General features: G+C 43.2%; 1 protein-coding gene and 1 pseudogene across 1 annotated transcript in view; both read right to left on the reverse strand.

Annotated features, from left to right (window-relative positions):
- LOC102191766 (core histone macro-H2A.2) overlaps positions 1 to 25,347 on the reverse strand; it is a 53,481-nt gene that overhangs the window by 24,578 nt on the left and 3,556 nt on the right. The window contains exon 2 of the mRNA XM_018042509.1: positions 7,003 to 7,234. Coding sequence (XP_017897998.1) covers positions 7,003 to 7,174 — 172 coding nt within the window. The 5' untranslated portion in view covers positions 7,175 to 7,234. The remainder of the gene's footprint in view (positions 1 to 7,002; positions 7,235 to 25,347) is intronic.
- On the reverse strand, positions 2,289 to 2,683 carry LOC102179635 (annotated as a pseudogene).

Here is a 25,347-nt window from a genome sequence, read left to right on the forward strand (position 1 = left end):
TTTGGGCTTGCTTTTTCAGTCCATTTCCCTCACTTACGTCAGAGATGTAAACTGGGCCAGCATGTAAACTGAACTATGAATGTGATGTCCATTCTCGGAGGCTGGTGGATGTTTCTAGATGAGCAGTCCAACAGGTACTTGAGGCGGAGTGTGCAACCTCCCCCATAGGTTTGGACCAGAAATGGCCTATGGCCCTAAAGTCATAATGACGTGTAAACCTGGGGTCAGCCAGGCAGCCAGCCCAGAGAAGTCCAGTAGTTGGGCAAGGCCAACTACTATTTCTCCCCAAGCACCTGAAAATTTGTGCAACCTTTTTTTTTGGCTAAGTAGCACCCACTCTTTTGTTTTTTTCCATTTGGTATAGATTTTATTTGTTAAAATTTAAATTTTTAATAGATTTTATGAAATTGGGGGATCTGCTCCAGGAAAAATTAAAATGGACTTTAAAATATGGATAATTTCTTGGTACAGTTTTACTTAATAGAAAGAATGGTTCATGAATTTCAAAGATTTGTGAAATATGACTTTGCATTTTTACATGCTATTTTTAAATAATTTATTTACTTTTAATTGGAGGATAATTGCCTTGCAATGTTATGTTAGTTTTTGCCATACAGCAACATGAATCAGTCATGGGTATACGTCCCTTCCCTCTTGAACCTCCCTCACACCCACCCACCGGCCCCCATCCCATCCATCTGTGTTGTCCCAGAGCACCAGGCTGAGTTCCCTGCGCTAACAGCAACTTCCCGTTTGTGTCTATTTCACACACGGTAATGCATGTATGTCAGTTCCACTCTTTCAGTTCATCCCGCCCTCTCCTTCCCTTGCTGTGTCCGAAGTCTGTTCTCTAAGCCTGTGTCTCTGTTCCTGCTCTGCAGATAGGTTCATCAGCACCCTTTTCTAGATTCCATATATATGTGTTAATATACAATATTTGTTTTTCTCTTTCTAACTTACTTCACTCTGTATAACAGTCTCTGGGGTCATCTGCCTCACTAGAACTGACTCAAATTTGTTCCTTTTTATGGCCAAGTAATATTCCATTATATATATGTACCACAACTTCTATATCCATTCATCTGTCAGTGGACATGGAGGTTGCTTCCATGTCCTGGCTATTGTAAATAGTACTGCAATGAACACTGGGGTACATGTGTGTTTTTCAATTATAGTTTTTCCAGGGTATATGCCCAGTAGTGGGATTGCTGGGTCATATGGTAGTTTTATTACTAGTTTTTTAAGTATCTTCATACTGTTCTTCATAGTGGCTGTATCAATTTGCATTCCCACCAATTTACACGCTATTTTTAAAACCCTTTTCTTTTTCTTTAAAAAAATTTTTTATTGACGTATAGTTGATTTACAATGTTGTGTTAATTACTGCTGTACAGCAGTGACTCAGTTACACATACGTATATGTGCATTCTTTGTGTGTGTGTGTGTTCATTTACTTTAATAACACTACATTTACCATGTTATCACCATGGAATGTAAATTCAAGTTAGACAAGAAAATTTTACAAGCACAGCAAAGCATTCTGTGATATACCAAAGTCTGTATAACGTCTGACTAAACCAGCTTGCTCATCAATCACTTCCATTATAGGCATTTTATTTAGCTGATGATTCTTTTGGAGAGAATAAACATACTGCACACGTTTAAAAAGTGGTTTTCATTTGCCTTTGTATTAGCACTTAAAATACACATTTGTTTCAAAATATCAGTTAATATTATTCTAATATAACAGCAGCAAAACATAATTCTGCAACTACAGAAGAGCTAAAAGGGATCTACAATTTAAGTTATTCTCATGTTTACAACTACGATTCTAAAATAGATACTATTCCAAAGTGGCTCTGTTACCAGCTTTTTAGGTCTGGTTTAAAAACACACACAAGACTTGCAGGGAGGTTTATAACGTTGTATTCCACGCACTGTTCTGAAAGGGTTCCTCAAGAGCCAGCCAGCCCTTAAAACGGAACTCAGTCCACAAGGCAGTCAGAAAGTAAAATTAAGTGGGGTAAATAGGATTCCTACATTACATCAAAAGCATATGGTATTCTGCAGCAACTGGGAGCATTTTCAGGATTGGCATGTTGTCTTCTTTGGAACTAACTTCAACGGAAGAGTTTAAGAAGGTGGACAGGTACTGCTATCAAGTGTATTTAAAAGTGACATGTTTTTTTGTGTGCTGATCTGACTCCCCTGAATGACCTAGCTAGCGAACTAGTCACCAGTAACTTGGTCACCACGCAAATCAAGCCTGCAAGAAAGGAAGCCAATATTCAAATTACCATGTTCTTGTCTGACCCAAACAATTTATTTTCAATATACACATATGAGCTCAATATGAGATGTCTAACTAAAGCAAGCACCACCAACAAGACCAAGACGGCATCTCCTCTTCTAACGTTTAGTTTTGCCCAGAATTCTTGATACAGGGAATAGCCCATACCAAGAATCGTTGCTCCCACAACAAAGCCTTGGGCTGCCACACGCATGTGGGTCAGGTGAACGTTCATTTTAGTGTTTCCCCTGCTTTTCAATCTATATAATCCATATGCAACAATTGCTGCCACACCTGCCATTCCAATGGGGACAAACAGTGAGCTTTTAGGGTAAGTTTAGATCCCTGATCTTCATCAAATGAAGAAAGAGAAACATCTGTGTCGCTTGACATAGTGACTGAAGAATCTTCAGACAACTACAAGACGTTTCAGGTTCCCACTGGCTTCTTGTACACTCTTTTTCATGGTCTTTTCCATTATGGATATTGAAGGGCCCCAGTATGCCACCTCCTGCCTTCAATGCCTTCCCCTGGCACGAGTGTGCAAAATGTGCACATTCTCATGTGGCCCTCAAAGCCCTGTCCCCTGTCCCCCATCTCATCTCTCACCCTTCCATTCCCCAGCTCTGCTCCACGTACACAGAAATGCCTCCAGGTCCTGCAAGGGGCCACATACTTCCTCTAAACTTCCATCTTCACTCTCGTTTCTCCGCAACCTGACAAATAACCCATCTGAGTCTATACGGCTCCTGCTAATTACTCATCATGGCTGCCCATCAGAATCTTTTGGGGAAATTAAAAAAAATCCTGATGCCCAGGGATTATCTCAGAATCTTTGGGTGTAAGATCCAGGCATCAGGATTTTAAATCAATTTGTTAAAAAACCAGGATTGAGAACCTGATTTAGATCTTTATAGCCCTTGCTTGATATTAGGCAGCCTCCCCCTGCTTCCCAAAGCTCCTCTAGCTTCCCTGCCCACAGGCATGCCATCTTATTGTGTTGTTTTTTGTTTCTTAGCTGCACCAGGTTTTAATTGTAGTATGCGGGATCTTTAGTTGAGGCATGTGGGATCTAGTTGCCTGACTAGGCATTGAACTCGAGTCCTCTGCATTGGGAGTGTAGAGTCTTAACCACTGGCCCACGAGAGAAGTCCCTTTTCTGTTGTGTTCAATGTTCTTTGGTCCTGCTAGAATGTAAACCCAGGACCACATCTGTCTGTCTTCCTTTGTATTTTCAAGGCCTGGTCCAAAGGAGAAACTCAGTCAATATTGTCATGAATGTTGAAGGTCATTTCAAGGGTGACGGGAGACTTTCACACTTTCAACTCCTTTCCCTAAACAAAGTCAATTCATGCCCCTCTCCCAAACAAAACAAAACAACAGCTAACAGAAATCCTCCTTTTACTTATTCACCAGTGGCCTGCAGCAATGATTCATTCTTTTGGCTTAAACTCCTCTCTCATTAAAATGCAATACAGCCCCCAAATAAACCACCCTTATGGAATTAGTCATTACACTTTACCCTGAATGATTTCATCAGCTCTTCATAGAAGAGAAAGGAGAAGGATAAGCATTTATTGAGTGCGTCCTATGCACCAGACATTTTACATACATTGTGGCTCATTAACAAAGTTAAATGAGCTTAGCTCTGAAAATACTCAAAGATCAGAGAGGTTAAGGAATTAGTCCAAGGTAATGGAGCTGGTAAATTGAGAAACCCGATTTAAACTGACATCTAAACCCCTGCTCTCAATTCCAGCCTGAGTTCGGAGAGGAGGAAAAAGCACAAATGGAAGGGATGGAAAGGACACACAGAAGCCAGAAGCCCCGCTGCATCTTCTCCATTTGACCCAGGGCAGCTGGAGGCTGGCCCTGGGAAGGAGTGTTGTTGGAAACACCATCCTTCCGCGTGCTCCTCCTCCTGTCTCCCACACTTCATGTCCAACCTGTCAGCAGATCCTGTTGACTCTGCCTTCAAAATCCCTCAGTACTCTGATCCCTCCTCAGAAGCTTCACCGGCTTCTCCCCAGCCTCACACCTCTAACCTGGATCTCTGCAACTAACTAACTTCCTGCCATTTCCCCTGCTTCAGCCTTGTATCCCTCTGCCTGCAAGGTCAGGTTGCTCTGCCTCCGCTCAAACCCTTCAGGACAAGCTCTCCTTCCCTGACCAGCCACTGTCCCTCGGGCCTCCTTTCCACTTTGAGCCCCTCCCTCAGCCCCAGCCTTCCAGCCCCACTGCTGCTTCTCAGACACTCCCAGCACCTGCTTCCCTCTGCCCGGAGGGCCCACCCCACATGCCCCTTCCTGGCCTCCTTCAGGTGCCAGCCCCTCACTGGGCCTCCCTTCAGCTCCCAGCCTCCGGGAACAGCCTCACTCCTTTCCTGCTTTATTCATCTTGGAGCACGTGTCACCATCTGACACAGCACATACACCCCACTCATTTCTTGACTCCTCTGCTCACTCCTTTCTCTCTCCAGAATGCACTCTGCTCCAAGGCAGGGACTCCTGTCTGCCTTGGTCTCTGCTGGATCCTCAGCATCTAAAACCACACCTGGCATATAGTAGGTGCTCAATAAATGTCTGTTGAGTGAATGAAGGACTATGAGAAAATGAGTGACGTCCTACTTTGAGAGACACCATCAGTCTTCACGGATGTGCTGTCTCAAAGTCCAGAGTGTGACATTCAGGCTATAATATGCATTGCTATGGGGTCTCATGGAAGTAAGCCAAAATATATAAACAGCCCAATGCTGTTACCAGGAAAAAGTCTAAGGACTTACTGTGTGCACTGACAGGTAGAGGCTTGGCCAATATTTGTTGAATGAGTGGAGAGGAAAACATAAGCTTTCTCATCAAACATGTGTAAACCAAAGAAGAGAGTCTCTGGTGACTGAAAAGGCCAAATTTTGTTTTATTATGCACAGTTTAGGCTTTGGCTAAGTGGAGGCACAGGAAGTACTAATTATTTTGATTATACAAACATTGTAATGGAGCAGTGTATTGAAGTAGAAAATGCATGGCTTGGGATTGAAGAACCTCAGGGAACCCTGGCTCCCTGCTTGGAGGCTATGGCATCTCTGGGTTACTCAGGATCTTCTTGCATCAGTGGGTGATATGGACCTGATAGGTTGTTTTAAACTTCTGTCATCACTTTCAAAGTCCCTCCTCTCCCTCCAAGTCAGGAGATTTTTTTCTATCAAATTCCTGGGTCCCACTCCAGACCCAATGAATCAGACTCCAGGGGGTACAGTCTGTGCAGCCAGGAACCTGCATTTTAAAGAAGCATTCATGCTGCTGAAAGACTGGCTAAAATCTCACTCCTCTGAGTGGTCCCTGGACCAGCAGCATCAGCATCATTGTAGCATGTTAGAAATGCAGAGTCTCAGGCCTTACCCTTGACCTTGTCCACAGGATTCCCAGAGCGACCCCCACTTTGAAAAGCACTGCTGTATCACACTTGATTGATTTGCCTTTCAGATCCCTCCTGCCCTTCTTGCCAACCTCCTAAAGGATCCTCCCCAAAAACTTCTAGCTCAGGAACCAGCATTTCATTTCATGAGAAGATAAAGACTCAAGATGCCAAGGTCTGCCTGATGGAAGCTCTAGCGGGAGGAGGTTTCCATGGGTGGATCACAGCAAACCTCCTGCCAGTAAGTGTTGCTTGGTGAGCGATGGGGGACCAAGAGGGCAGAACAGGACTGAGTAGATAAAGAGAAGGAAGAGGCCGCTCTTGAAGGAGAAGCAAGAGGGAAAAAGGGACCTGGTGACAGAAGCAGGGTCATGTTGCCGCTGCAGGGAGCTCAGCTTCCTGGGTAAACTGTTTGGGGAGTTATCTCATGGACTTAACTGGGATTTAACCCTGGTATCTGGAGAATTTGTTAACCTTGGGCAAAGTCAGGGATATTGTTGCTGATGGCTAAAATGACCTCTCAAGGAACTAATCACATTTCTTCCTATGTATTTTTATACTTATATATTTTATATATGTATATATGTTTTGATACTGTGAAGTTTGATTTCTGTTTAAGACATAAGAGAGCCACAACAAAAAAGTTAAAAGTCCTCAAATAGACAGAGACCACACACAACAAAATGTCATCTTTCAGTAAAAAAAAAAATTTTAGCAACCAACACAGGAAACTATTTCCAATATATCTGTAGACAGAGGAAAACCTCTGTAATGGAGAGTAAAATTAAAATATTGTTGGCATTATAGAACGAACTGAAGATGCTTTCAGTGCCAGAGTCAACATTACTTCTGGACACTGAGTCTATTATTTATGGACATCGAGTTCAGTACAGCAGGAGTACTGAAGTGAGGACCCTGGAGTAAAAGTGAAAAACTCTCCTGCAAAATGAATAGCAAGCCCCTATCTTCCCTGTAGTTTGTCTCTGTGGGAGCCTAGAAATTTATGTATTACATTTGTATACAGCAAGACACACCTCTCTTGGGGTGGTCTAGAAGAGTCCCTTTGTTTCTCTTCCCTTCACGTTGATCCTCTGTCCTCTTCCCTAAAGCCAGCAGGAGTCAGTTTTAGTCAATCAGGCAACCCAAAACCCCAATACCCGCCACAGCGACCCTGAGACAGCCACAGGGCGAATCAAGGCTCTCCTGCCCAGCCTGGATGTAGGGGTCGGTGGGGGGGGGGGGGGGTGAAGGGAGGGGAGGGTTACTTGGGAGGGGTTACCTGACCTGCGTGTTCACATTACCTGCCAGGTACTCGATGACTGCAGCCATGTAGACAGGAGCACCCACGCTGATCCGGTACTTGAACGTCCCTTTCTTCAGGTACCGCATCAGCCTGCCCACCGGGAAGATGACCCCGGCCCTGGCTGAACGTGACAGCTTGGACATTTTCTTCTTCCCGCTCCGGCCCGACATTTTGCCTTAGTTTCCCTCGCAGCTTGCTTTACAGGGTGGCCTCCGGGCACTGACTCAATGCTGGAAAGGAAAGATGGCAGGGTGAGGAAGGGCGACTGGCCGACGGCTTGAGAACCGCAGTGCAGCCCCAGAGCACCTGCGACCCACCTGATAGCCCCGGGGAGGTGGCTGAGACCTGGCTGCCACTGCAGGGTGTTGCAGATGGGGAGCTGGGTGTAGGCACGCCCACCCACAAACAACTCCCCATCCCACCCAGCCAGCCCAGCCTCTGTAGGAGACGCCACAGAAACTCAGGAGAGGGATACCCGGTGGTCAGTCTCCAATGAAATCCCCTTCATCATCTCCAGAACCTGTGAATTGGCTACTCAAGCATGTTATCTGCTGATACTTTTTAAGTTGACCTGTCTTTATACTCAAAATGTCTTTTCATAGTAGGCTTCACTGGTGGCTCAGATGGTAAAAGAATCTGCCTGCAATGTAGGAGACACGTGTTCTATCCCTGGGTCAGGAAGATCCCCTGGAGAAGGAATTGGCAACCCACTCCAGTATTCTTGCCTGGAGAATCCCATGGATGGAGGAGCTTAGCGGGTTACAGTCCATGGGGTTGCAAAGAGGTGGACACGACTGAGCGACTCTCACTCATTCACGTGGCCAAAGACACTTTGGAGGTGTGATTAAGTGGGAGAGATTATCCTGGATTATCTGGGTGCGTCTAATGTAATTGCAAGGGTCTTTCCAAGAAGGGAGGGAGATGAGAGGACTGACAGGATGACAGCAGGAAATGGGATTCTCCCCTCAGAGAATCCCAAAGGAACCAGCCCTCCTGACATCTTCATTTTAGCCCACTGGAAATGATTTTGGGACTCCCCTGGTGGCCCACTGGATAAGAATCCACCTGTCAGTGCAGAGGCTCCAGGTTCGCTCCCTGGTCTGGGAAGATCCCACATGCAGAGGAGCTACTAAGCCCATGGGTCACAACTACTGAGCCCACGTGCCTAGAACTAGCTTTGAAACCTGATAGGCCACAGCAATGAGAAGCCCGCTCACTCAAACTACAGAGTAGCCCCTGCTCACTGCAACTAGAGAAAGCCCATGTGCAGCAATGAAGCCCCAGCGTAGCCAAAGAAATAATTAAGTTTAAAAAAGAAAATGATTTTGGACTTCTGACTTCTAGAACTGTAAGAGAATAAATTTGTATTATTCAAAGCCACTAAATTTGGGGGATAACTTGTTACAGCGGCAACAAGCAAACTAATATGGTTCCTCTTTGCCCTGATTTGCTTCTGCCTCTTGTTAATAAAAGAGTACAAAGTTAATATGGCCATGCTTATCATAATGGTTTGCTTTGACCCACAACTCAGAGCTGATGTGCACCTTTTAGATGGAAACACTTCTCTAAATTCTCTAGTAATGTAGCATCCTTGCAAACAAATATGCCAGAAGAGGCAGTTTTATTGAATATGCTAATGCAGAGTAACACAGCAAATGAAAAACCATAGTGCAACTCAGACTCTTGCTCTTTGGAATGGGGAACCCAGGGTGATTTGGGGGAGGAACTTCAGAATCAGCACAAAGAGGTGACTTCAGTACAATGCATGGAGAGATACATATATGATTCATTGTTATTTCAGGAAGCTATCTTTAGTGCAAAGATGAAAAATAATTATATACTTCTGAAGAAACCTTTGTAAGGCTAAAACTAATTCAGAGAATTGTAATAGAGCTTAACCTGTTGGTGGAGAGAGTATTATAACCAAAAAAAGAAATATAAGCTAGAATAAGTAAAAGCAAATTATAAACAAGAAGGATCAAAGAAAAGGAAACAAACGTTTTCTAGGAAAAATGTTAGTGAATCAAACCTCTCTGGCCCAAAGGCAACATTATTTTCAGTGGCCATTTTCTTTGGGGTTGGAAAATGAGAAGGAGAAGGTCAAAAATAAAATTGGTTCTACCTGTTGAAGCAACACAAATTTTGGCTCAGTCGGTTTGCCAACAACCAAGATGTCATGAAAGTAAAAAAAAAAAGATAGAAGAAAGTGCTAGATAAATAAACTCATGACTAATATGAAAGATACAGAACTGGGATTTAATCCAGATGGAAGACCGAACATGGAGTTCAGTTTTCTAAAGTATCTGATTACTCTGTATGACTGAGGATTTTTATATAAAAACTATGGAATTAGCAACAAACCCCATTCTCAGCACCCTCTTATCTCAGAGGTAAATGATGTAAGTTAGAGGCATTTTTAACTACATACTTTACATACATTCCTTTTGTATGTTCTTATGTACTTACTGCACTCCTATTTTATGTCATTTTGCCACCGAGAGATGTAGGTATTCATCAAAGTTAAGTACGAGAAAGATGAGCAAACAGCCTAAGAACTTTATCTCTTTCCCAGTAAGGCACAAGGATAAGACAGCATCAATGTTTTTAGAACTTCCACATTTTTGTGCGTTTGCTGCAAACTCTCACAAATCCACTTAGAGCTGTCCTCTCTGTGATGGAGCAAGTAGCTGCATATTAGGACTATGACCATCAACTCATATTAAAGAAACTTAGGTCAGGCATTAGTAGTATGTATATGAAGTACCTACTGGTCCGTATCGTCCTGGGAGACAGGGAACACTCCAAACAATGTTAAACAGTTGCTGTTCTCAGGGACAGCTTCGCAGCACATGCTGGCTAGCCACTGGTGACATTCAGAATTGGGGTGGCCCCTGGTGTAGTGGAAAGAGCCCGGGACCAGGCAGGAGTCCCTGGGTGTGGTCCCACTTCTTCATGACCAGCTATGGGAGCTCTGTGTGTCATTCATATGGGCCTCCTCTATAAAACAGGGAGGTGACTAATTGATCCTGAAGGTCTCTCTGATCTTAAACATTCCAATCTTTGGAAATGCACTTTCCAGTGGCTCTGGAAAAGAAGCTTAGTCTCTTTAAGAAATGAAATCTGAAGAGTTAAAAGCCTGTGCAGGTGCATAAAGATGCGTTAGTGTTGGTAACTCCACTAAACCAATTATGTGCTTTTTCCAGTTACCAGTAAGTTGGGGGAGGGGGAAGATTAGTAGGTGTGGTTGCCAAGGAAACCACCCGAGAAGCCCATCACAGGATGGATATACTCTATGGCAACAGTGCGACATGCTGGATAGTCATAATCTCTCTGACAGAGAGCAAAACCCACGGAGCACAAAGGCCACGAAGGCAGGACCCCTTCATCCCCCCCATGCCCAGGACATTTTCTCAAATGAAAACAGACAAGGAATGACTAGGTGTGCAGGATAAAGCCACCAGGGACTCTCCCAGAATTAGCCAAGCAGAGTCACAAATTGCCCTACAAGTTGGAAATGAGGACTGGCAGTAGAAGAGAAATAGGGGACTTTAGGGAATTGATGGCTAGCACATTCATGAAGATAAAAGAGCCAAGAAAGGAAAACAAGGGTTAGATCAAACAAAGTAACGTACGAGCTGAACACTATACAATGTAGGGATCACCCCCAACATTGCACTTTGTATCGAGAATTTCTTCCTTTGACTTCCAGACATGGCAACCCACTCCAGTACTCTTGCCTGAAGAACCTCATGGACAGAGAAGCTTGGTGGCTACAGTCCATGGGGTTGCGAAAGAGGACATAACTTGGCGACTAAACAACAAAAGGGCCTTAGAGCTAGGGGTGCAGCGCTATTTGAAGTCTAAATGTGAGGTGGACTGTTGCGCGTGCATTAGGACAGCGGAGTCTTTGTGTCTGCGGACCTGTCTTTTTGATAGGAAACCAGTGACCACAACCAGTCGCCGTGGCCAGGCACAAGAATAATCATTTGCATGAACTACAAGTCTCACTACAGGAGGTCCTGATCAGGAGAGTGATGTATTCTGCCAACCTTCCAGAAACCCTCATGGTGGAACCCATCTTGGCTGAGAGATGCCTGGGCCACTAGGAAGAACCCAAAGTCAGACCAAGTATGGGCATAGGCAAGATGACTGGCCAGAGTCAACCCAAAAACTAACCCCACCACCACCACAAACCCTGAGACAGTGAGCCATGTGCAGAGCGGTTCACGTGGGTTCCCTTACCCTGCTGCTCTCCACCCCCTTGCCAATAAAGTCTTTTGTTTTGTCAGTAGGTGTGTCTTCTTGGACAATTCATTTCCAAGTGTTAGACGAGAGCCCACTCTCGGGCCCTGGAAGGGGTCTCCCTCTGGTTGCACGTGCAGCCACTGTGCTCAGTTTAAGCAGCCAGGTGCCTAACTCCTGGCCTCGAGGGCTGGGAGGCCCCTGCACGTTGAAAGAATCAGACCACGTCCAGGAATCCTTCGGGGAAGCAGACAGCAGGCTCATGGGAGCTAATAGGTCACACCTGCCAGGACCCATAGATGGAAGGAAGGGTAGAACCTTCTCGGCCCACTTGAGAGGAGACCCTACTTTCCAAATCCCCCCTTGCCCACTAGCTTGCGCTGGACTCTACCTGGAGTGGTGAGAAAAGATAACCTTTAACTTCCTTCTTTTCCAGACCACCCAACTCTATGCAGGCTTGGTAATAGAGGAGTTAAAAAAACTTGAATGCAGGTTTCCCTCCTCTTGTGAATATGAATCTCTGTGGAGGGCCACTCCTGGAAAGAGGAAAGAACTACGGCAACGTGAAACTTGTTTCACTAGACTAATAATTAAATGTTTACATTTACTTACCTTCTCCTCGAAAACAAGCTCTGTTCTAATTAGGCAGAGCTTAAGGACTACAGTGTGATGTTTGTTTATAGGACTGAAGAAGGAAGATGGCTGGATGAAGCTCTTCCAGTGGTTACACACACTACGTGGGGGACGGGAGGAATGGGAGAGCAGACCAGATACAAGCCGGATCCGCATCATACCTGTCCTTCCACATCTGGAAGACTAAGGTATGACTACTGTAGAAAGTCTCATAATGACTTGCAAAGTGAACAAACGAATTGTAAGCATGTTAAGTTGAGGGAGGGCAGGAAAATAAAACTCAGGGAAGAGGCAGGGAAAATAAGTGTGGCCTGCTCACTGCCTTTCACCTCTGGGAGCACAGCGGTTGGGAGGACACCACTGGTTTTGTGTGTGCTGGGGAAGAGGGCATATCAGACTCTGTTGTTTTAGGATTTATTTTTATGTTTGGGTTTTAAGTCCATAAGAACACTGATGGGTTAGACTTTACAGGTATCACAAGGGTTAATATTAAATTGCAACACTGACTCAGACCTGGGCAACAAAATCACACCAGTCTATTTAAATTACTATTGTATTTCACTGATTTTACGATGCACTTAAATGTTTTTTTAATCTCTAGAAATCAGTATGCATCTTACAATCTATGAGATCATAGATTCAATGAAAGTATTTATGGAGCACTTATTATTGAACAAGAAACTACATTAGATACTGTAAAATATACATGGCCTTTGTCCTCAAATATTTTCCAATGAAGTTACATGACAGATCATGATAAAGTTTTAAAGATGCTAGAGCCATGGTTCCCAAACTGTGTGCCAAGGGACCCTGGGACAAAACAGCGAATGTTTAAGCTTTCAAGTGGACTACGGTGATAGTCAACTTCTGGTTGCCTCTATACCTACCAGCTTATGTGGTTCCACCGGTGGTTCAGGGTAGGTTGTACTATCTTCCTTTTGGTGATTCCTTATCTTTGCAAAGCTGAGTTATTGGCTGTTGTGATTAAAAGCAAGTGCAGGGTGAAAATGAATGTGAATGAGAATGGGGTGTTCAATCTGATTCCAAGGTGGGAGAAATCATAGACTGTCCAATAGGTGTACACCCCCTCTTTCTAACTCATCCCTGGTTATTTAAGACTGGGATCCAATTGTTCTCCTAATTCATGTGTTATTATTTTTTCAAATGGCTACTAAATTGTTAGGACAGAAATACTTGTTAAGTTGTTGAGATCGAACCACTTAATAAATGGAATGGAAGGCTTTTCTTCTGGGTTCTGTGAAAAAAAATGGCCAAGACCCTACATTCTCTTGTGAGCTTATATAAGCTGAAACATATAATTAGGACCAGCTCAAGGTCTCCCTAAAGCCGGGAAAACAAGAAAGTTAAAGAAGTTATATAAAAATTTTTGAATTTATCTTTAAATTTAATACTTGCACACGACAGTAAAATAAAGTGAAAAGGTGAAGAAGTTTATCATTTTATTTCAACCATTGATTGCGTTGAAAACTTTAAATAATATGTTTCAATTCCTATTACTAACTCCATCAACTTCAGGTCTTCCCTGACAGCTCAGCTGGTAAAGAAACGGCCTGCAATGCAGGAGAGACTCCAGTTTGATTCCTGTGTTGGAAGATCTGCTGCAGAAGGGATAGGGTACCCATTCCAGTATTGCCGGGCTTCCCTTCTCAGCTGGTAAAGAAGCCGCCTGCAATGTGGGAGACCTGGGTTTGATCCCTGGGTTGAAAGATCCCCTGGGGAAGGGAAAGGCTACCAACTCCAGTATTCTGGCCTGCAGAATTCCATGGACTGTATAAGTCCATGGGGTCACAAAGAGTTGAACACGACTGAGCAACTTTCACACACACAACTTTAGGTACTGATTCCTGAGCCTTCTCCATGTAAAATGAGGATGTGCGAGCCCCAATCTTTCCTTGGCCCTCATCTCCTGACTTTATTTCCCTATTTCCACCTCTCCTGTATTTTCCACTATCCCGAATTACAACATTTCTATTTTGTTCTGTAATCACAATTTTGTCCCTAGGTGAAATTTTAAAAATAAATGCCGATGAATAGCATTAACGTGATGAAGGCCTTGTAAATATCGTTCCTGTCGGACCTGAGTGGGATGCTAGCATCACACTTCTTTCTCTGTGGTCCAACGCTAGCACATTTCACACACACACCCAAGTTACTACGGGCATACCTCAGAGATATTATAGGTGTAGCTCCAGCATAACCCCATAAAGTGAGCCACACAAATTTTTTGGCTTCCTAGCACATATAAAAGTTATGTTTTCATGTCACTGTGGTCTATTAAGCATGCAATAGCAGTATGTCCTGGGCTTCCCTATTGGCTCAGACAGTAAAAAATCATCTGCCTACAATGTGGGAGACCTGGGTTCAATCCCTGGGTTGGGAAGATCCCCTGGAGGAGGGCATGGCAACCCACTCCAGTATTCTTGCCTGGAGAATCCCCATGGACAGAGGAGCCTGGCAGGCTACAGTCCATGGGGTCACAAAGAGTCGGACCCAACAGAGCAACCAAGCACACAGCACAGCAGCATGTCTAAAAAAAAGTACAGACCTTAATTAAAAAATAATTTACTGCTAAAAAGATGCCCAAACAGCTACAACAGAAACATCCAAGATCACTGATCACAAATCACTGCGACAAAAATAATCATCATGAAAACGATGGGAATACTGTGAGAATTACCACAATGTGACAGAAACACCAAGTGAGTCAATGCTGCTGGAAAAACGGCTCCGGTAGACTTGTTCAAGGCAGGGTCGCCACAAAATTTCAATTTGTGAAAACCTGCAATATTTGCGAAGCACAATAAAATGAGGTATTTGTGTAATTACAGTTGATCCTTGTTATGTGCAGTAGTTCTTTTTTTTTTAATTAAAAAAAAACCCTTTATTTTATATTGAGTATAGCCAGTTAACAAAGTTGTGATTGTTTCAGGTGGACAGCAAAGGGACTCAGCCATACATACACCTGTACCCATCCTCCCCCAAACTCCCCTCCCATCCAGGCTGCCACAGAACACTGAGCAGAGTTCCATGTGCTACAACATGTTCTATAAAGTAGGTAGGACACTGCATTAGTGAGTGGTGAACAGCTGTTCTGGGGAAACAGGGTTGGGTTGCTGTGAGCCTCTGATCACAACATTTTCATCAACGGATCAATACACAACCTTGTCTGATGTATGTTTCTGTTCAAAGACACCTTATGTAATATGAATTGTTGATTCACTAACACTGAACTCATGGCTAGCATCAATAACTCTTGCTTGAACAGAGCTTATCTAACACACATACTTTCTACATAAGGCACATCTCAGCCTCCATGCCCTTAGGAACACTAGACATCACTTCAAGACCACACTTGGGGGTCATTTTGAACAGTGAGGTTACTAACAGAAAGCACAAAACTGAAAAACACGGCACTAAATAGACCATGATGAAGACTCATGTACAACGTGGAAGATGAAACAAGAGGGCAGAGTGTGGCCTTGTTTGATCTCAGCTGGGAAGGTGTGCAGTGGATGGGTCAGCTTTATCTGCTTTGTGCATGTCCTTGAATGACTGCAAAAGTGCCACAAGTATTGATTTTGGGGTTACCAATAAATTTCAGTGAGTGGGCAAGTTAGCATATATGGAATCCATGAATAATGAGGGTTGACCGTACTTATCTTTGCTCCTGTTGACAGAAGAGAAATGTGCCTTGGGAGTTCCCTGGTAGCCTAGTGGTTAGGACTCTGGGCTTTCACTGCAATTGACTAGTGCTCTCATGCTCAGCCGTGTCTGACTCTTTGTGATCCTACGGACTGTGGCCCACCAGGCTCCTCTGTCCATGGGAGTTTCCAGGCAAGAATACTGGAGTGGGTTGCCATTTCCTCCTCCAGGGGATCGTCCCGACCCAGGGATTGAGCCTGCATCCCCTGCATTGCAGATGGATTCTGTACTGCTGAGCCCTTGGGAAAGACTTCACTGCAAGGTTTGGGTTTGATCCCTGGTTGGGCATCACCCAGCTTCTAGGTCACACTGTTGTTTGCAGGGGGCACTTTTCCCCCAGAGACATTGTTCCTGGAGCCCTCTGCCCTGGGCTCCAGTGTGGGGTGGTTGTTCTACCCAGTAGTCATCCCGGGGCTGTCTTCCCAGCTCAACCTGGATGCCACGACTTCCTCCTTATTGGCATTCTCGTTTTCCTTTTATCTGCCTCATGTTGCTCTTCCGGGACAGTGCTGAGAGGTGAACTTTTTCTTACACAAATGAAATTGTCCTTACTGAATGATCTTTGGATTATTATTTGGTGGAGTTTCTAGCATCAAAGTCATTTTGCTTCAACATCTTGAAGCCGTTGAGCCATCATTTTTGACATTCAGTTTTATAGAGAAGTTTGGTAGACCCCATTCCCCAAACTTAAATTTTCTCTGTGTGTTCTAAAATTTTACAAGGATGTGTCTAGGTGTCAGCACTTGATGATAAGCCTGTTCAATCTGAAAATTTTTCAAAACGTCTGGAATATTTTCCTGTCGTGTATTTGATTATTTCCCCCACCTCTTTTATTTCTCCCCCTTCCCCCTTTAACTGTCTCTTAATGGGATGTCTGTAAACCAGGTCTTGGATCTTCCAGATTGCTCCCCCAAGTCTCAACCTTTTCCTTCTGATTCTCAGGCTTTTAAATTTCTTTCCCCACTCCTTTTCTTCCCATGCAGGATCTTAGTTCCCTCCAGGGATCGAACCCATGTCCCCTGCAGGAAGTGTGGAGTCCTAACCACTGGGTTGCCAGGGAAGTCCCATCTTTTTAATTTTGGTAATCATATTGCTAATTTCTGAGGGTTCTTTCTTGTTCTTTGATTGTTCCTTTTTCATAGCATCTTGTTTTTTTTTTTTTTAATGAATGCACCATGTCTTCCAATTTCCCTGAAACTAGCTGGGGTGTTTACATCATCTTCTTTCTCTAAATTATTTTATTGACTCAGTTCAGTTCAGTCACTCAGTTGTGTCCAATTCTTTGCGACCCTATAGACTGCAGCATGCCAGGCTTTCCTGTCCATCACCAACTCCTGGAGTTTACCCAAACTCACGTCCATTGAGTCGGTGATGCCATCCAACCATCTCATCCTCTGTCATCCCCTTCTCCTCATGCGTTCAATCTTTCCCAGCATCACGGTCTTTTCAAATGAGTCAGCTCTTCGTATCAGGTGGCCAAAGTATTGGAGCTTCAGCTTCAGCATCAGTCCTTCCAATGAATATTCAGGACTGATCTCCTTTAGGATGGACTGGTTGGATCTCCTTGCAGTCCAAGGGACTCTCAAGAGTCTTCTCCAACACCACAGTTCAAAAGCAGCAATTCTTCAGCACTCAGCTTTCTTTATAGTCCAACTCTCACATCCATACATGACTACTGGAAAAACCATAGCCTTGACTAGACGGACCTTTGTTAGCAAAGTAATGTCTCTGCTTTTTAATATGCTGTCTAGGTTGGTCATAACTTTCCTTCCAAGGAATAAGCGTCTTTTAATTTCATGGCTGCAATCACTATCTGCAGTGATTTTGGAGCCCTCCAAAACAAAGTCTGACACTGTTTCCATGTTTCCCCATCTATTTGCTATGAAGTGATGAGACTGGATGCCATGATCTTCGTTTTCTGAATGTTGAGCTTCAAGCCAAATTTTTCACTCTCCTCTTTCTTTCATCAAGAGACTCTTTGGTTCTTCTTCACTTTCTGCCATAAGGGTGGTGTCATCTGCATACCTGAGGTTTTTGACTCAGTTGCCCCATTTATTTCTTTTCATCTTTCTTGTTCATGTTGGCTTTCCTACCATGCCTGGTGATCTTTGGGGATGCATTCATATTTATGAATGAAAGACACGGTTGCTTACTACAGGCAGACAGAAAAGCTTTCCACAGCTATTGTTTGGTAGGCACCGTTCCTGTTTGGGACCTCAGGGTACATGCATGGGGCATGCCAATTAGCAGGCATCATCTTAGGATGCTTGGTTAGGAACTGAGAGCCCTCAAATGGCAGAATGAGAGTTCTACTTGGTAGAGCCATACCCATCCTCCAGATTCCAGATCTCCTCTGTAGTTGTTCAGTTTCTTTCGAGAAGAAACCTCAGATTGTCAGTTTGGAGGATAAATGCCAGGTTGACAGAAGCCCGACTAGGAGTAGGGGAGGGAGAGAGACCCATTCACCTAGCTGTTCTGGAGACAGACCTTCAGTGACTTTCCATTTTTCATCCTGCCCAACTTCAGGGCAGCTCCCTCCTGCTTTTATTCTTAGCTGTGGCTCTTTCAGTGATGCCATTTACGTTTCTATGTGCTTTCAGTCACAGAAGGAAATTTGCTGAAATCTCCCTCCCATTTGCTGATTACCATCAGCAGCCCCCACTGCTTGGTTGTGAAGGGCTTATTTTCTCTGTACGTCTTTTACCATTATTTCTGTGGGCTCCAGAGGAAAAGCTCATGCGCTTTAGGAAAGCGCAGGTGCTCAGAGTCCATCACTTAGGACCGGAAATCAAAAGTGTCATTTTAATTTAACATCTTAACATCACTTGGGAATTAGCCTAGATATGCGTATACCAGTAAAGAGAAAAGGCTCAAGAGTTTTGTGATTGAATAAGAATGGCATATTGAAAAATTCAGATTTACTTTCATCACCAGGTGAGTCAGTGGAAACTAACTGGTCCTGAGACAACTGAGGAATACAAAATTTCTTATCAAGACATTGTAGGAGACTCGGACTTCCCCAACAGTCCAGTGGTTAAGACTTTGCTTTCTGTCTCAAGGAGCTTGGGTTTGATCCCTGGTCAGGGAGCTCAGATCCCACATGCCTCTCGGCCAAAACCTCAAAACATAAAACAGAAGCAATATTGTAATAAATTCAGTGTGCTAAGTCACTTCAGTCACATTCGACGTTTTTGACCCCATGGATTGTAGTCCACCAGGCTGCTCTGTCCATGGGATGCTCCAGGCAAGAATACTGGAGTGGGTTGCCATGCCCTCCTCCGGAGGATCTTCCCAACCCAGGGACTGAATCCATGTCTCATGTCTCCTGCACAGGTAGGCAGGTTCTTTATCACTAGGGCCACCTGGGAAGCCCAGTAACTTCAGTAAAGATTTTAAAAATGGTCCACATCAAAAAGAAAGATTGTATAAGGCTCACTAGTAGAATTAGATTCAGTGTGTCTGTATTTGCATAATTATAGCATATGGAATTCCTATAAACAATATTTAAAACTATACTGTAATCCCAGATGGGAGGAGTGGAAGGAAAGAAAACATCCTAAGCAAGCATTTGCCCTTATTGAATCAATTGCTCTTGGTGAGAAACAGCAAACTTTACTTAATACACTGCCTTCATGAAAAGATGAAATAATCTGGTTTCTTTAGAACAATGTGTGTGTTGTATGCTTTTTCACTCAGTTGTGTCCGACTCTTTGCAAGTCTCTGTCCATGGGGATTCTCCAGGTAAGAATACTAGAGTGGGTTGCCATGCCCTCCTTCAGGGGATCTTCCCAACCCAGGGATGGAATTCAGGTCTCCCGCATTGCAGGGGGGTTCTTTACCAGCTGAGCTACCAGGGAAGCTCTTTTTAGACCAGTATCTTTGTTTAATTTAAATAAGTTCTTTCTCAAGCATAAATAGCTGATTGAGAATAAACTAAGTTTCATGCCCCAACTTCTTGAAGTTTTTATTATATACAAACTGATGGGGAACAAGACAAAATAGCCAACTGGCAAGATGGCCTGTTAGCAGCCAGCAGCAATTCTGATTTAAATGACAACTTTTTCTGCCTCTGAGCTTCAGCAAACCATCTTTTAAAAAGAGATAGCAGTCAGCATTTGAGATTGGCAGCAATAATTACAGGCCAGTGTGTCACAGGCGTAGTTTGATTGGGCTGATGCGCCACCTTGATGAAGGATCTAGACTATCAAGATAGTTTATTTTAAATACTCTTTTGAGGGCATTCCCTTCAGAAGTATATAAATCAAAATGCTTTTATACATACAATATGTTAAATCTAGAACTAAGAGGTCTTCTCGCTTTTGAATGATAGAAATAAATTTAAAAACAAACTTCTGTAATGTTTATAATCATGAAATTCATAGTGTCATCCCCTAATGGATTCGTTTTAAAATTGCTAAAATTTATTCAATTTATTCATCTTCAGTTCCCATGATATTTCCCTAATCTGTCGTACTATGCTTCAGAATATTTTCTATTGTAAATATTTATGAAAAAAAACAAAGTAGATCCTGCAATAAGCATCTTTACTTTGTCATTTCAAAACTATCCTTTGGGAGAATAAAATGAGATGAAATAAAATTAGGTAGGACATAAGGGAATTCAATGTAAATACATTAACTGTATGTAGAAATATGTTTTTAAAGGGTAGAAAAAAAATTCCAGTCTCATATCTGATAAAATTCTAACATATTTCAGTGTGTTACTATAAGTACTGTATTAAAATAATAGTTTATTACTATTATTTTGTAGCTGTAAAAACCATTTTCAGTAGCGCTAGCTAAATCACTTGCTCTATTACACTTCCATTTATGAACTCCAAGGGCAAATCATTATTGCACAAGTAATACTTTCCAAACCATTTTCTTCCAAGGCCACCTTTAAGTGAATGAGAAGAGTCAATAATTTTATCGTCATATATGTTAAAGCGCATTAACAATTTATAATGTAAAGAGCTATATCAAATGCAATTTCATCAAGATGACATGGATCAAATTAACTAAATTAACCAACCACGAACGTTAGAACCAAGCATTAACCCAATTTATTTAAATTATACTATTGGATTACAAATCAGTCCCGTTCAAAAAAGCATTTCAAGTCATGTCCTGGAATAATCTGGCGGGAAAATCAACTGCCAGCACATTCTTTATAATTCAGAGGCAGAAGATATGCGGCTGTCTGAGACATTTTAGAAGGGATGGAGGGCAGAGCGTGGGATGGAGCCGATGTGGAGTGGACTTAGGCTATCTGCTGCTACTATAGTACATGGTGACTTTTTAAGATTTTTTTTTTGATGCGGACCAGTTTTAAAGTAAAAATCTGTTACAACATTGTTTGTGATTTTTTGGTCATGAAGAATGTGGGATCCTAGCTCCTTAACCAGGGATGGAAACTGCACCCCTGCATTGGAAGGCAAAATTTTAACCACTGGACCACCAGGAAGCCCCGAGTCTTGTACCATCTCTGGATAAGAAATTTTATATTCCTCAATTATCTCTGGTGACTCTTAAAACATTTTGTCTTCACTGAACCAGAGTTAAGGATTTTTTTTTCTTCTTTGTTATTAGCCTTCTGTTGCTTTCTAATATAAATATATTTGGCCATCTATGGTATTAATTAGATGAGAAATGAGTATACAGGAATGAATAAAAATACTTTGAATTTTCTTTGATTCTGAGTTAGTAACACATCCCAGAAGAAAATGAGCCAGTTTGCCTTCCTGAATCTATTTATTCACGGAAACCACAATAAAAGAAAACCCTTCACTGAGTCCAGCCTGGTTTTGTCTTTTTGCTCTTTTGAGAATTAACAAATCAGAACAGTGGGCATGCTATCCTGTTTCCTTAAAATCGAACAGTTTCAGATTAATAGTGAGGTGTATTGTTATAACAGTGACCTGTCCTTGCAGGGGACTAGCTTTGAACCCAGATGAGCTGCTCAGTGGGAGGGAAGGGGATGTAGCCTCCTTTGGTGGTGACTGGACCAGTCCACCAGTGAGTGGGCTGCAGCCCCTTGTGCTGCCTGACCTACCAGGGGCTTCCAGAGACATTCAGTACTGCTGGGCAACTGAGGATACAGGTGGCGCCACTTGCGGGCTCTCACAGCTACAACAGACTGTATGCTGAGCAGAGGCAGCTGTCCTGGAGCCCCTCCTCCTCCATCCCTCCCCCTGCCTGCCTCTCCCCACCTTGTGTTCCTTACGGTCAGTCCTCAGGCAGTGGCTACCTTGTGGGCAAGGCTGTTGCTTCGGTTCTATGTTGGTGACAGGCAGTGTTGCTCCCTGGTCAAAGTGGTGAGTGTCCCCCATAGTCGGGCCCTGGCAGGTTATATCACCTGCAATAGTAAGGAGACTGCCAGCCATATGGTGCCATTCCATCTGTGGGTGGAACAAGCTAGACCTCACAGTGTGCATAATGGTGGGGCAATGGGAGGATTCCAGGTCTGCAACACCCAGCTGTGGCCCTTAGGCAAATCAGTTGATTTTTCAGAACCTCTCTTTTGCTCAAATGAAACACCTTTCAGAATATATATAACACGCAGAAAGAGGGGGAGTTATGCGGATTGGAATGAGGAAGGCCTGGGAAGCTTGACGGCTTGGTCCCCACCCTTTATTGTCTTGGGCCTCCAAGGAACTCTGGGCCTGTGGTACTCCACTGGAGAACCATGGCGCTAGCGGACCTCCGAGGTCCTTTCTGACCTAAACGTTTCTGCTACTCTAGGAAGATGCTTAAAATGTCACTCCTTCTGACCCCCCAACCCCCATCTGTTACTTTATTCCTAGAAATGGAACAATCGGGTAGAATTAAATCATATGCTGGTGATCTTTCCTTTGAAGTCACTATTCCATCACCCATGATAACCACAGAAAAGAAAAAGCGACCCAAAAAACTTTACTGAGGTTATGGCTTGTTTCTTTTCCACTCCAAGACAATGATCTATATTGTTTACTAAAGAATAGCCAGGGGTGAAAATCCAGTTTAGAAGCAGGGGGCAGTGCTTGAGTGGATGACCACCTTACTGAAATTCTGGAAGATTGGTCGATTTGGAAGTTGAGCACTCTGGTGGGGAACCCAGTGAATTATCGTCTGATCCAAAAGTTTATGCTGTATATGGTATAAGCTACTGGAACTTCCTCTTTGTATTCTTCCACCACTATGTGCTGTTCTGGTTTTGTTGAGCAGTGAAGGCAGCAAAAATACAAGTTACGCAGTTCTGTGTATGAACCATTACTGAGGCCAGATCAGTGAACACAGGGTCTGGGTTTTCCCAGAAAGTCTGATTTCATTCTGTTAGATTTTTATCCTGTTGTCATGGAAATAACCACATTTAGGCATCGAAACTGTATCATCAGGGCTACTTCTCATATTCAGAAATGACCTTCAAATCTTTGGTCAGACCATGTGTTGCAATTTTGACCTAAACTATACTATTGCTGTACTTAATTTTTGTGGCATCACAGAATCAGCTGAAATAAACATCCCTGTACGAGGTTGGTGGTCCTATGCCTGTTTCCATACACGTTCTGTCAAAGCATGGGAATTTTGACTTGAATTACTTACTCCATTCCAAGTCGAAATTGGCAATGCCAGTCAAATAAATCGGGCAAAGTATGATGGATGGTGAGATGGATAAATGAACAGTAAGGGCTTCAGAGAAACCACCAAATTTATCTTATTTAATACTTCATGACAAAGACAGTTTAAAGTACAGTGTGAGGTGGTTCAATCTGATGCTCTTTATCTTTTATTGATATAGTCAGGTAAAATAGTGACATAAAGAAGAGTTTCAACAGAAAATTTGCATACAATAGCATTAAAAAACTTTAAAAAGAACATAATCTGAGAATCAGTGGAATGCTGGTATCTCCTGTTCTCTCTGCGCACACAGGAGGATATGGTTGGTGGAGTGAGACTGCCTGCGTGGGAGTCCTGAGTCTACCACCCACCAGTTGTGCGGTGACCTTGGATACATTTTAACCTCTCCTTTCTTTTCTGCAAGATGGGTATAACAACAGTACCTGTCTTTATGGCTGTTATAAGAATGAAACTCATCGATACATATAAAATGCTTGGAACAGTACCTGGCAGGCAGGAAGGCATTTAATAAACATTAGCTATTATGACTTATTTCCACAAAAGCAAGTTTTAGAGACTATTTTTATAGAATGCAGGCTAACGTTTTAATTCAAAAGCGACTTTTATAATAGTACAGTGCTGGATGTGTGTATAACATGAGGCTTAAAACTCAGAGATGTCTTTCTGCTTCTCTCATTCCTCTTAGGAGGCAATGTGGGGTGGAAAAGAAACGTTAGTCCTGGGAGGACACCAAGAGCCACGTGCTCTGTGGGAATGCTTCTGTTTCCCTCAAGGCCTGGCACCTTGGGCCCGTCTCGTTCTAATCTCATATTCCCATCTTCCATCTGCCTGGGAATTCACAATCATCACAATGTTAGACCCATAAGATCTCACAACATCATAACTTAAGACTGAAAAGGACCTGAGTGATCAGTCATTTAGACCCCCTCCCCAATTTCTGCCACAATAAAATGAGGGGTGGCGGTCACTGAACGACTTGTCCATGGCTACACAGTCTGAGACCAGACCAAGTCCCCTCACCCCCACTTCTGGAACCCTGGTCTGGGGCTGTTTCTCATACCCTTTGTTGTATGTTTCATCCACACTGGCACCTTGCATAGTATTATCTACACATTTGACATTCAAAAAAATATTCCTTCAATGAGAGAGTGAAACCAACCTTAACGATTTGTTTTCAAAGTATTTTGGGGTCCCTTTTGTAATATTTGGGGAGAGGGAATGGATCACCTTCTCAAACACTTTTCCCTCCAACCTACTTCCCAGTTCATATCTCATTGAGTATCCAGAGGAAAACCAATCCCCATCCTCGTTTCCACCACATTCCTTTCCATTTTTATTTAAAGTTTTTTTTTTTTTTTGACGTGGGCCATTTTTTTAAAGTCTTGATTGAATTGGTTACAATTTTGCTTCTGTTTTATTTTGTTTTTGTTTTTTTGCCCTGAGGCATGTGGGATCTTAGCTCCCAGACCAGGGATTGAACCCACACCCCCTGCATTGGAAGGCGAAGTCTTAACCACTGGACTGCCAGGGAAGTCCCCCCTACATTCCTTTTCAAAGTGCTATTTTCCAATACCACTGTTAGGACTCATGTCCTCATTTTTCCCTTCCACATCTAACTTAAGGGATTCCTAGAGTCATAGTGATGAAAGCAGCTGTGACCTGTTCATTTAGTTCACTCCCCAGCCTGAACCTGGGCAGGCAGGACAGGCCAGGATTCAGCCTGTGAGGGAATGTACATCATCACGCAGAAGAAAGAGGAGGTGCTAGCTAGAGCCTGGCATCTCCATTAGGCTTCCTTCTCCTGCCTTGTCTCCCCTCCCTCTTTCCCTCCAATCCTGCTACATTCCCTGTGAAGCCTTGCCCAAATCCTCCCTTCCAGCTTAGAATTCTTTTCTCCCTTTAAAAACTGTTGTAGCATTTTAATTATGGCTTTTATTACATATTATCAATCACTTTGAAATTAATTGTGTTTAGCTATCCAAGCAACATACAAATTAATCCAAGTTGTAAAATTTCAAATATTATAACAATGGTTATGGATGGGTATGATTAATATGACTAAACTCCTCCACAATGCCTTTAATTCTTGTCTCTTTTAGTGGGTGTCTCATTCTACACCTTTCCTATCT

This window comes from Capra hircus, chromosome 28 (assembly GCF_001704415.2).
Source record: "Capra hircus breed San Clemente chromosome 28, ASM170441v1, whole genome shotgun sequence".
In the NCBI taxonomy this organism is placed as follows: domain Eukaryota; kingdom Metazoa; phylum Chordata; class Mammalia; order Artiodactyla; family Bovidae; genus Capra; species Capra hircus.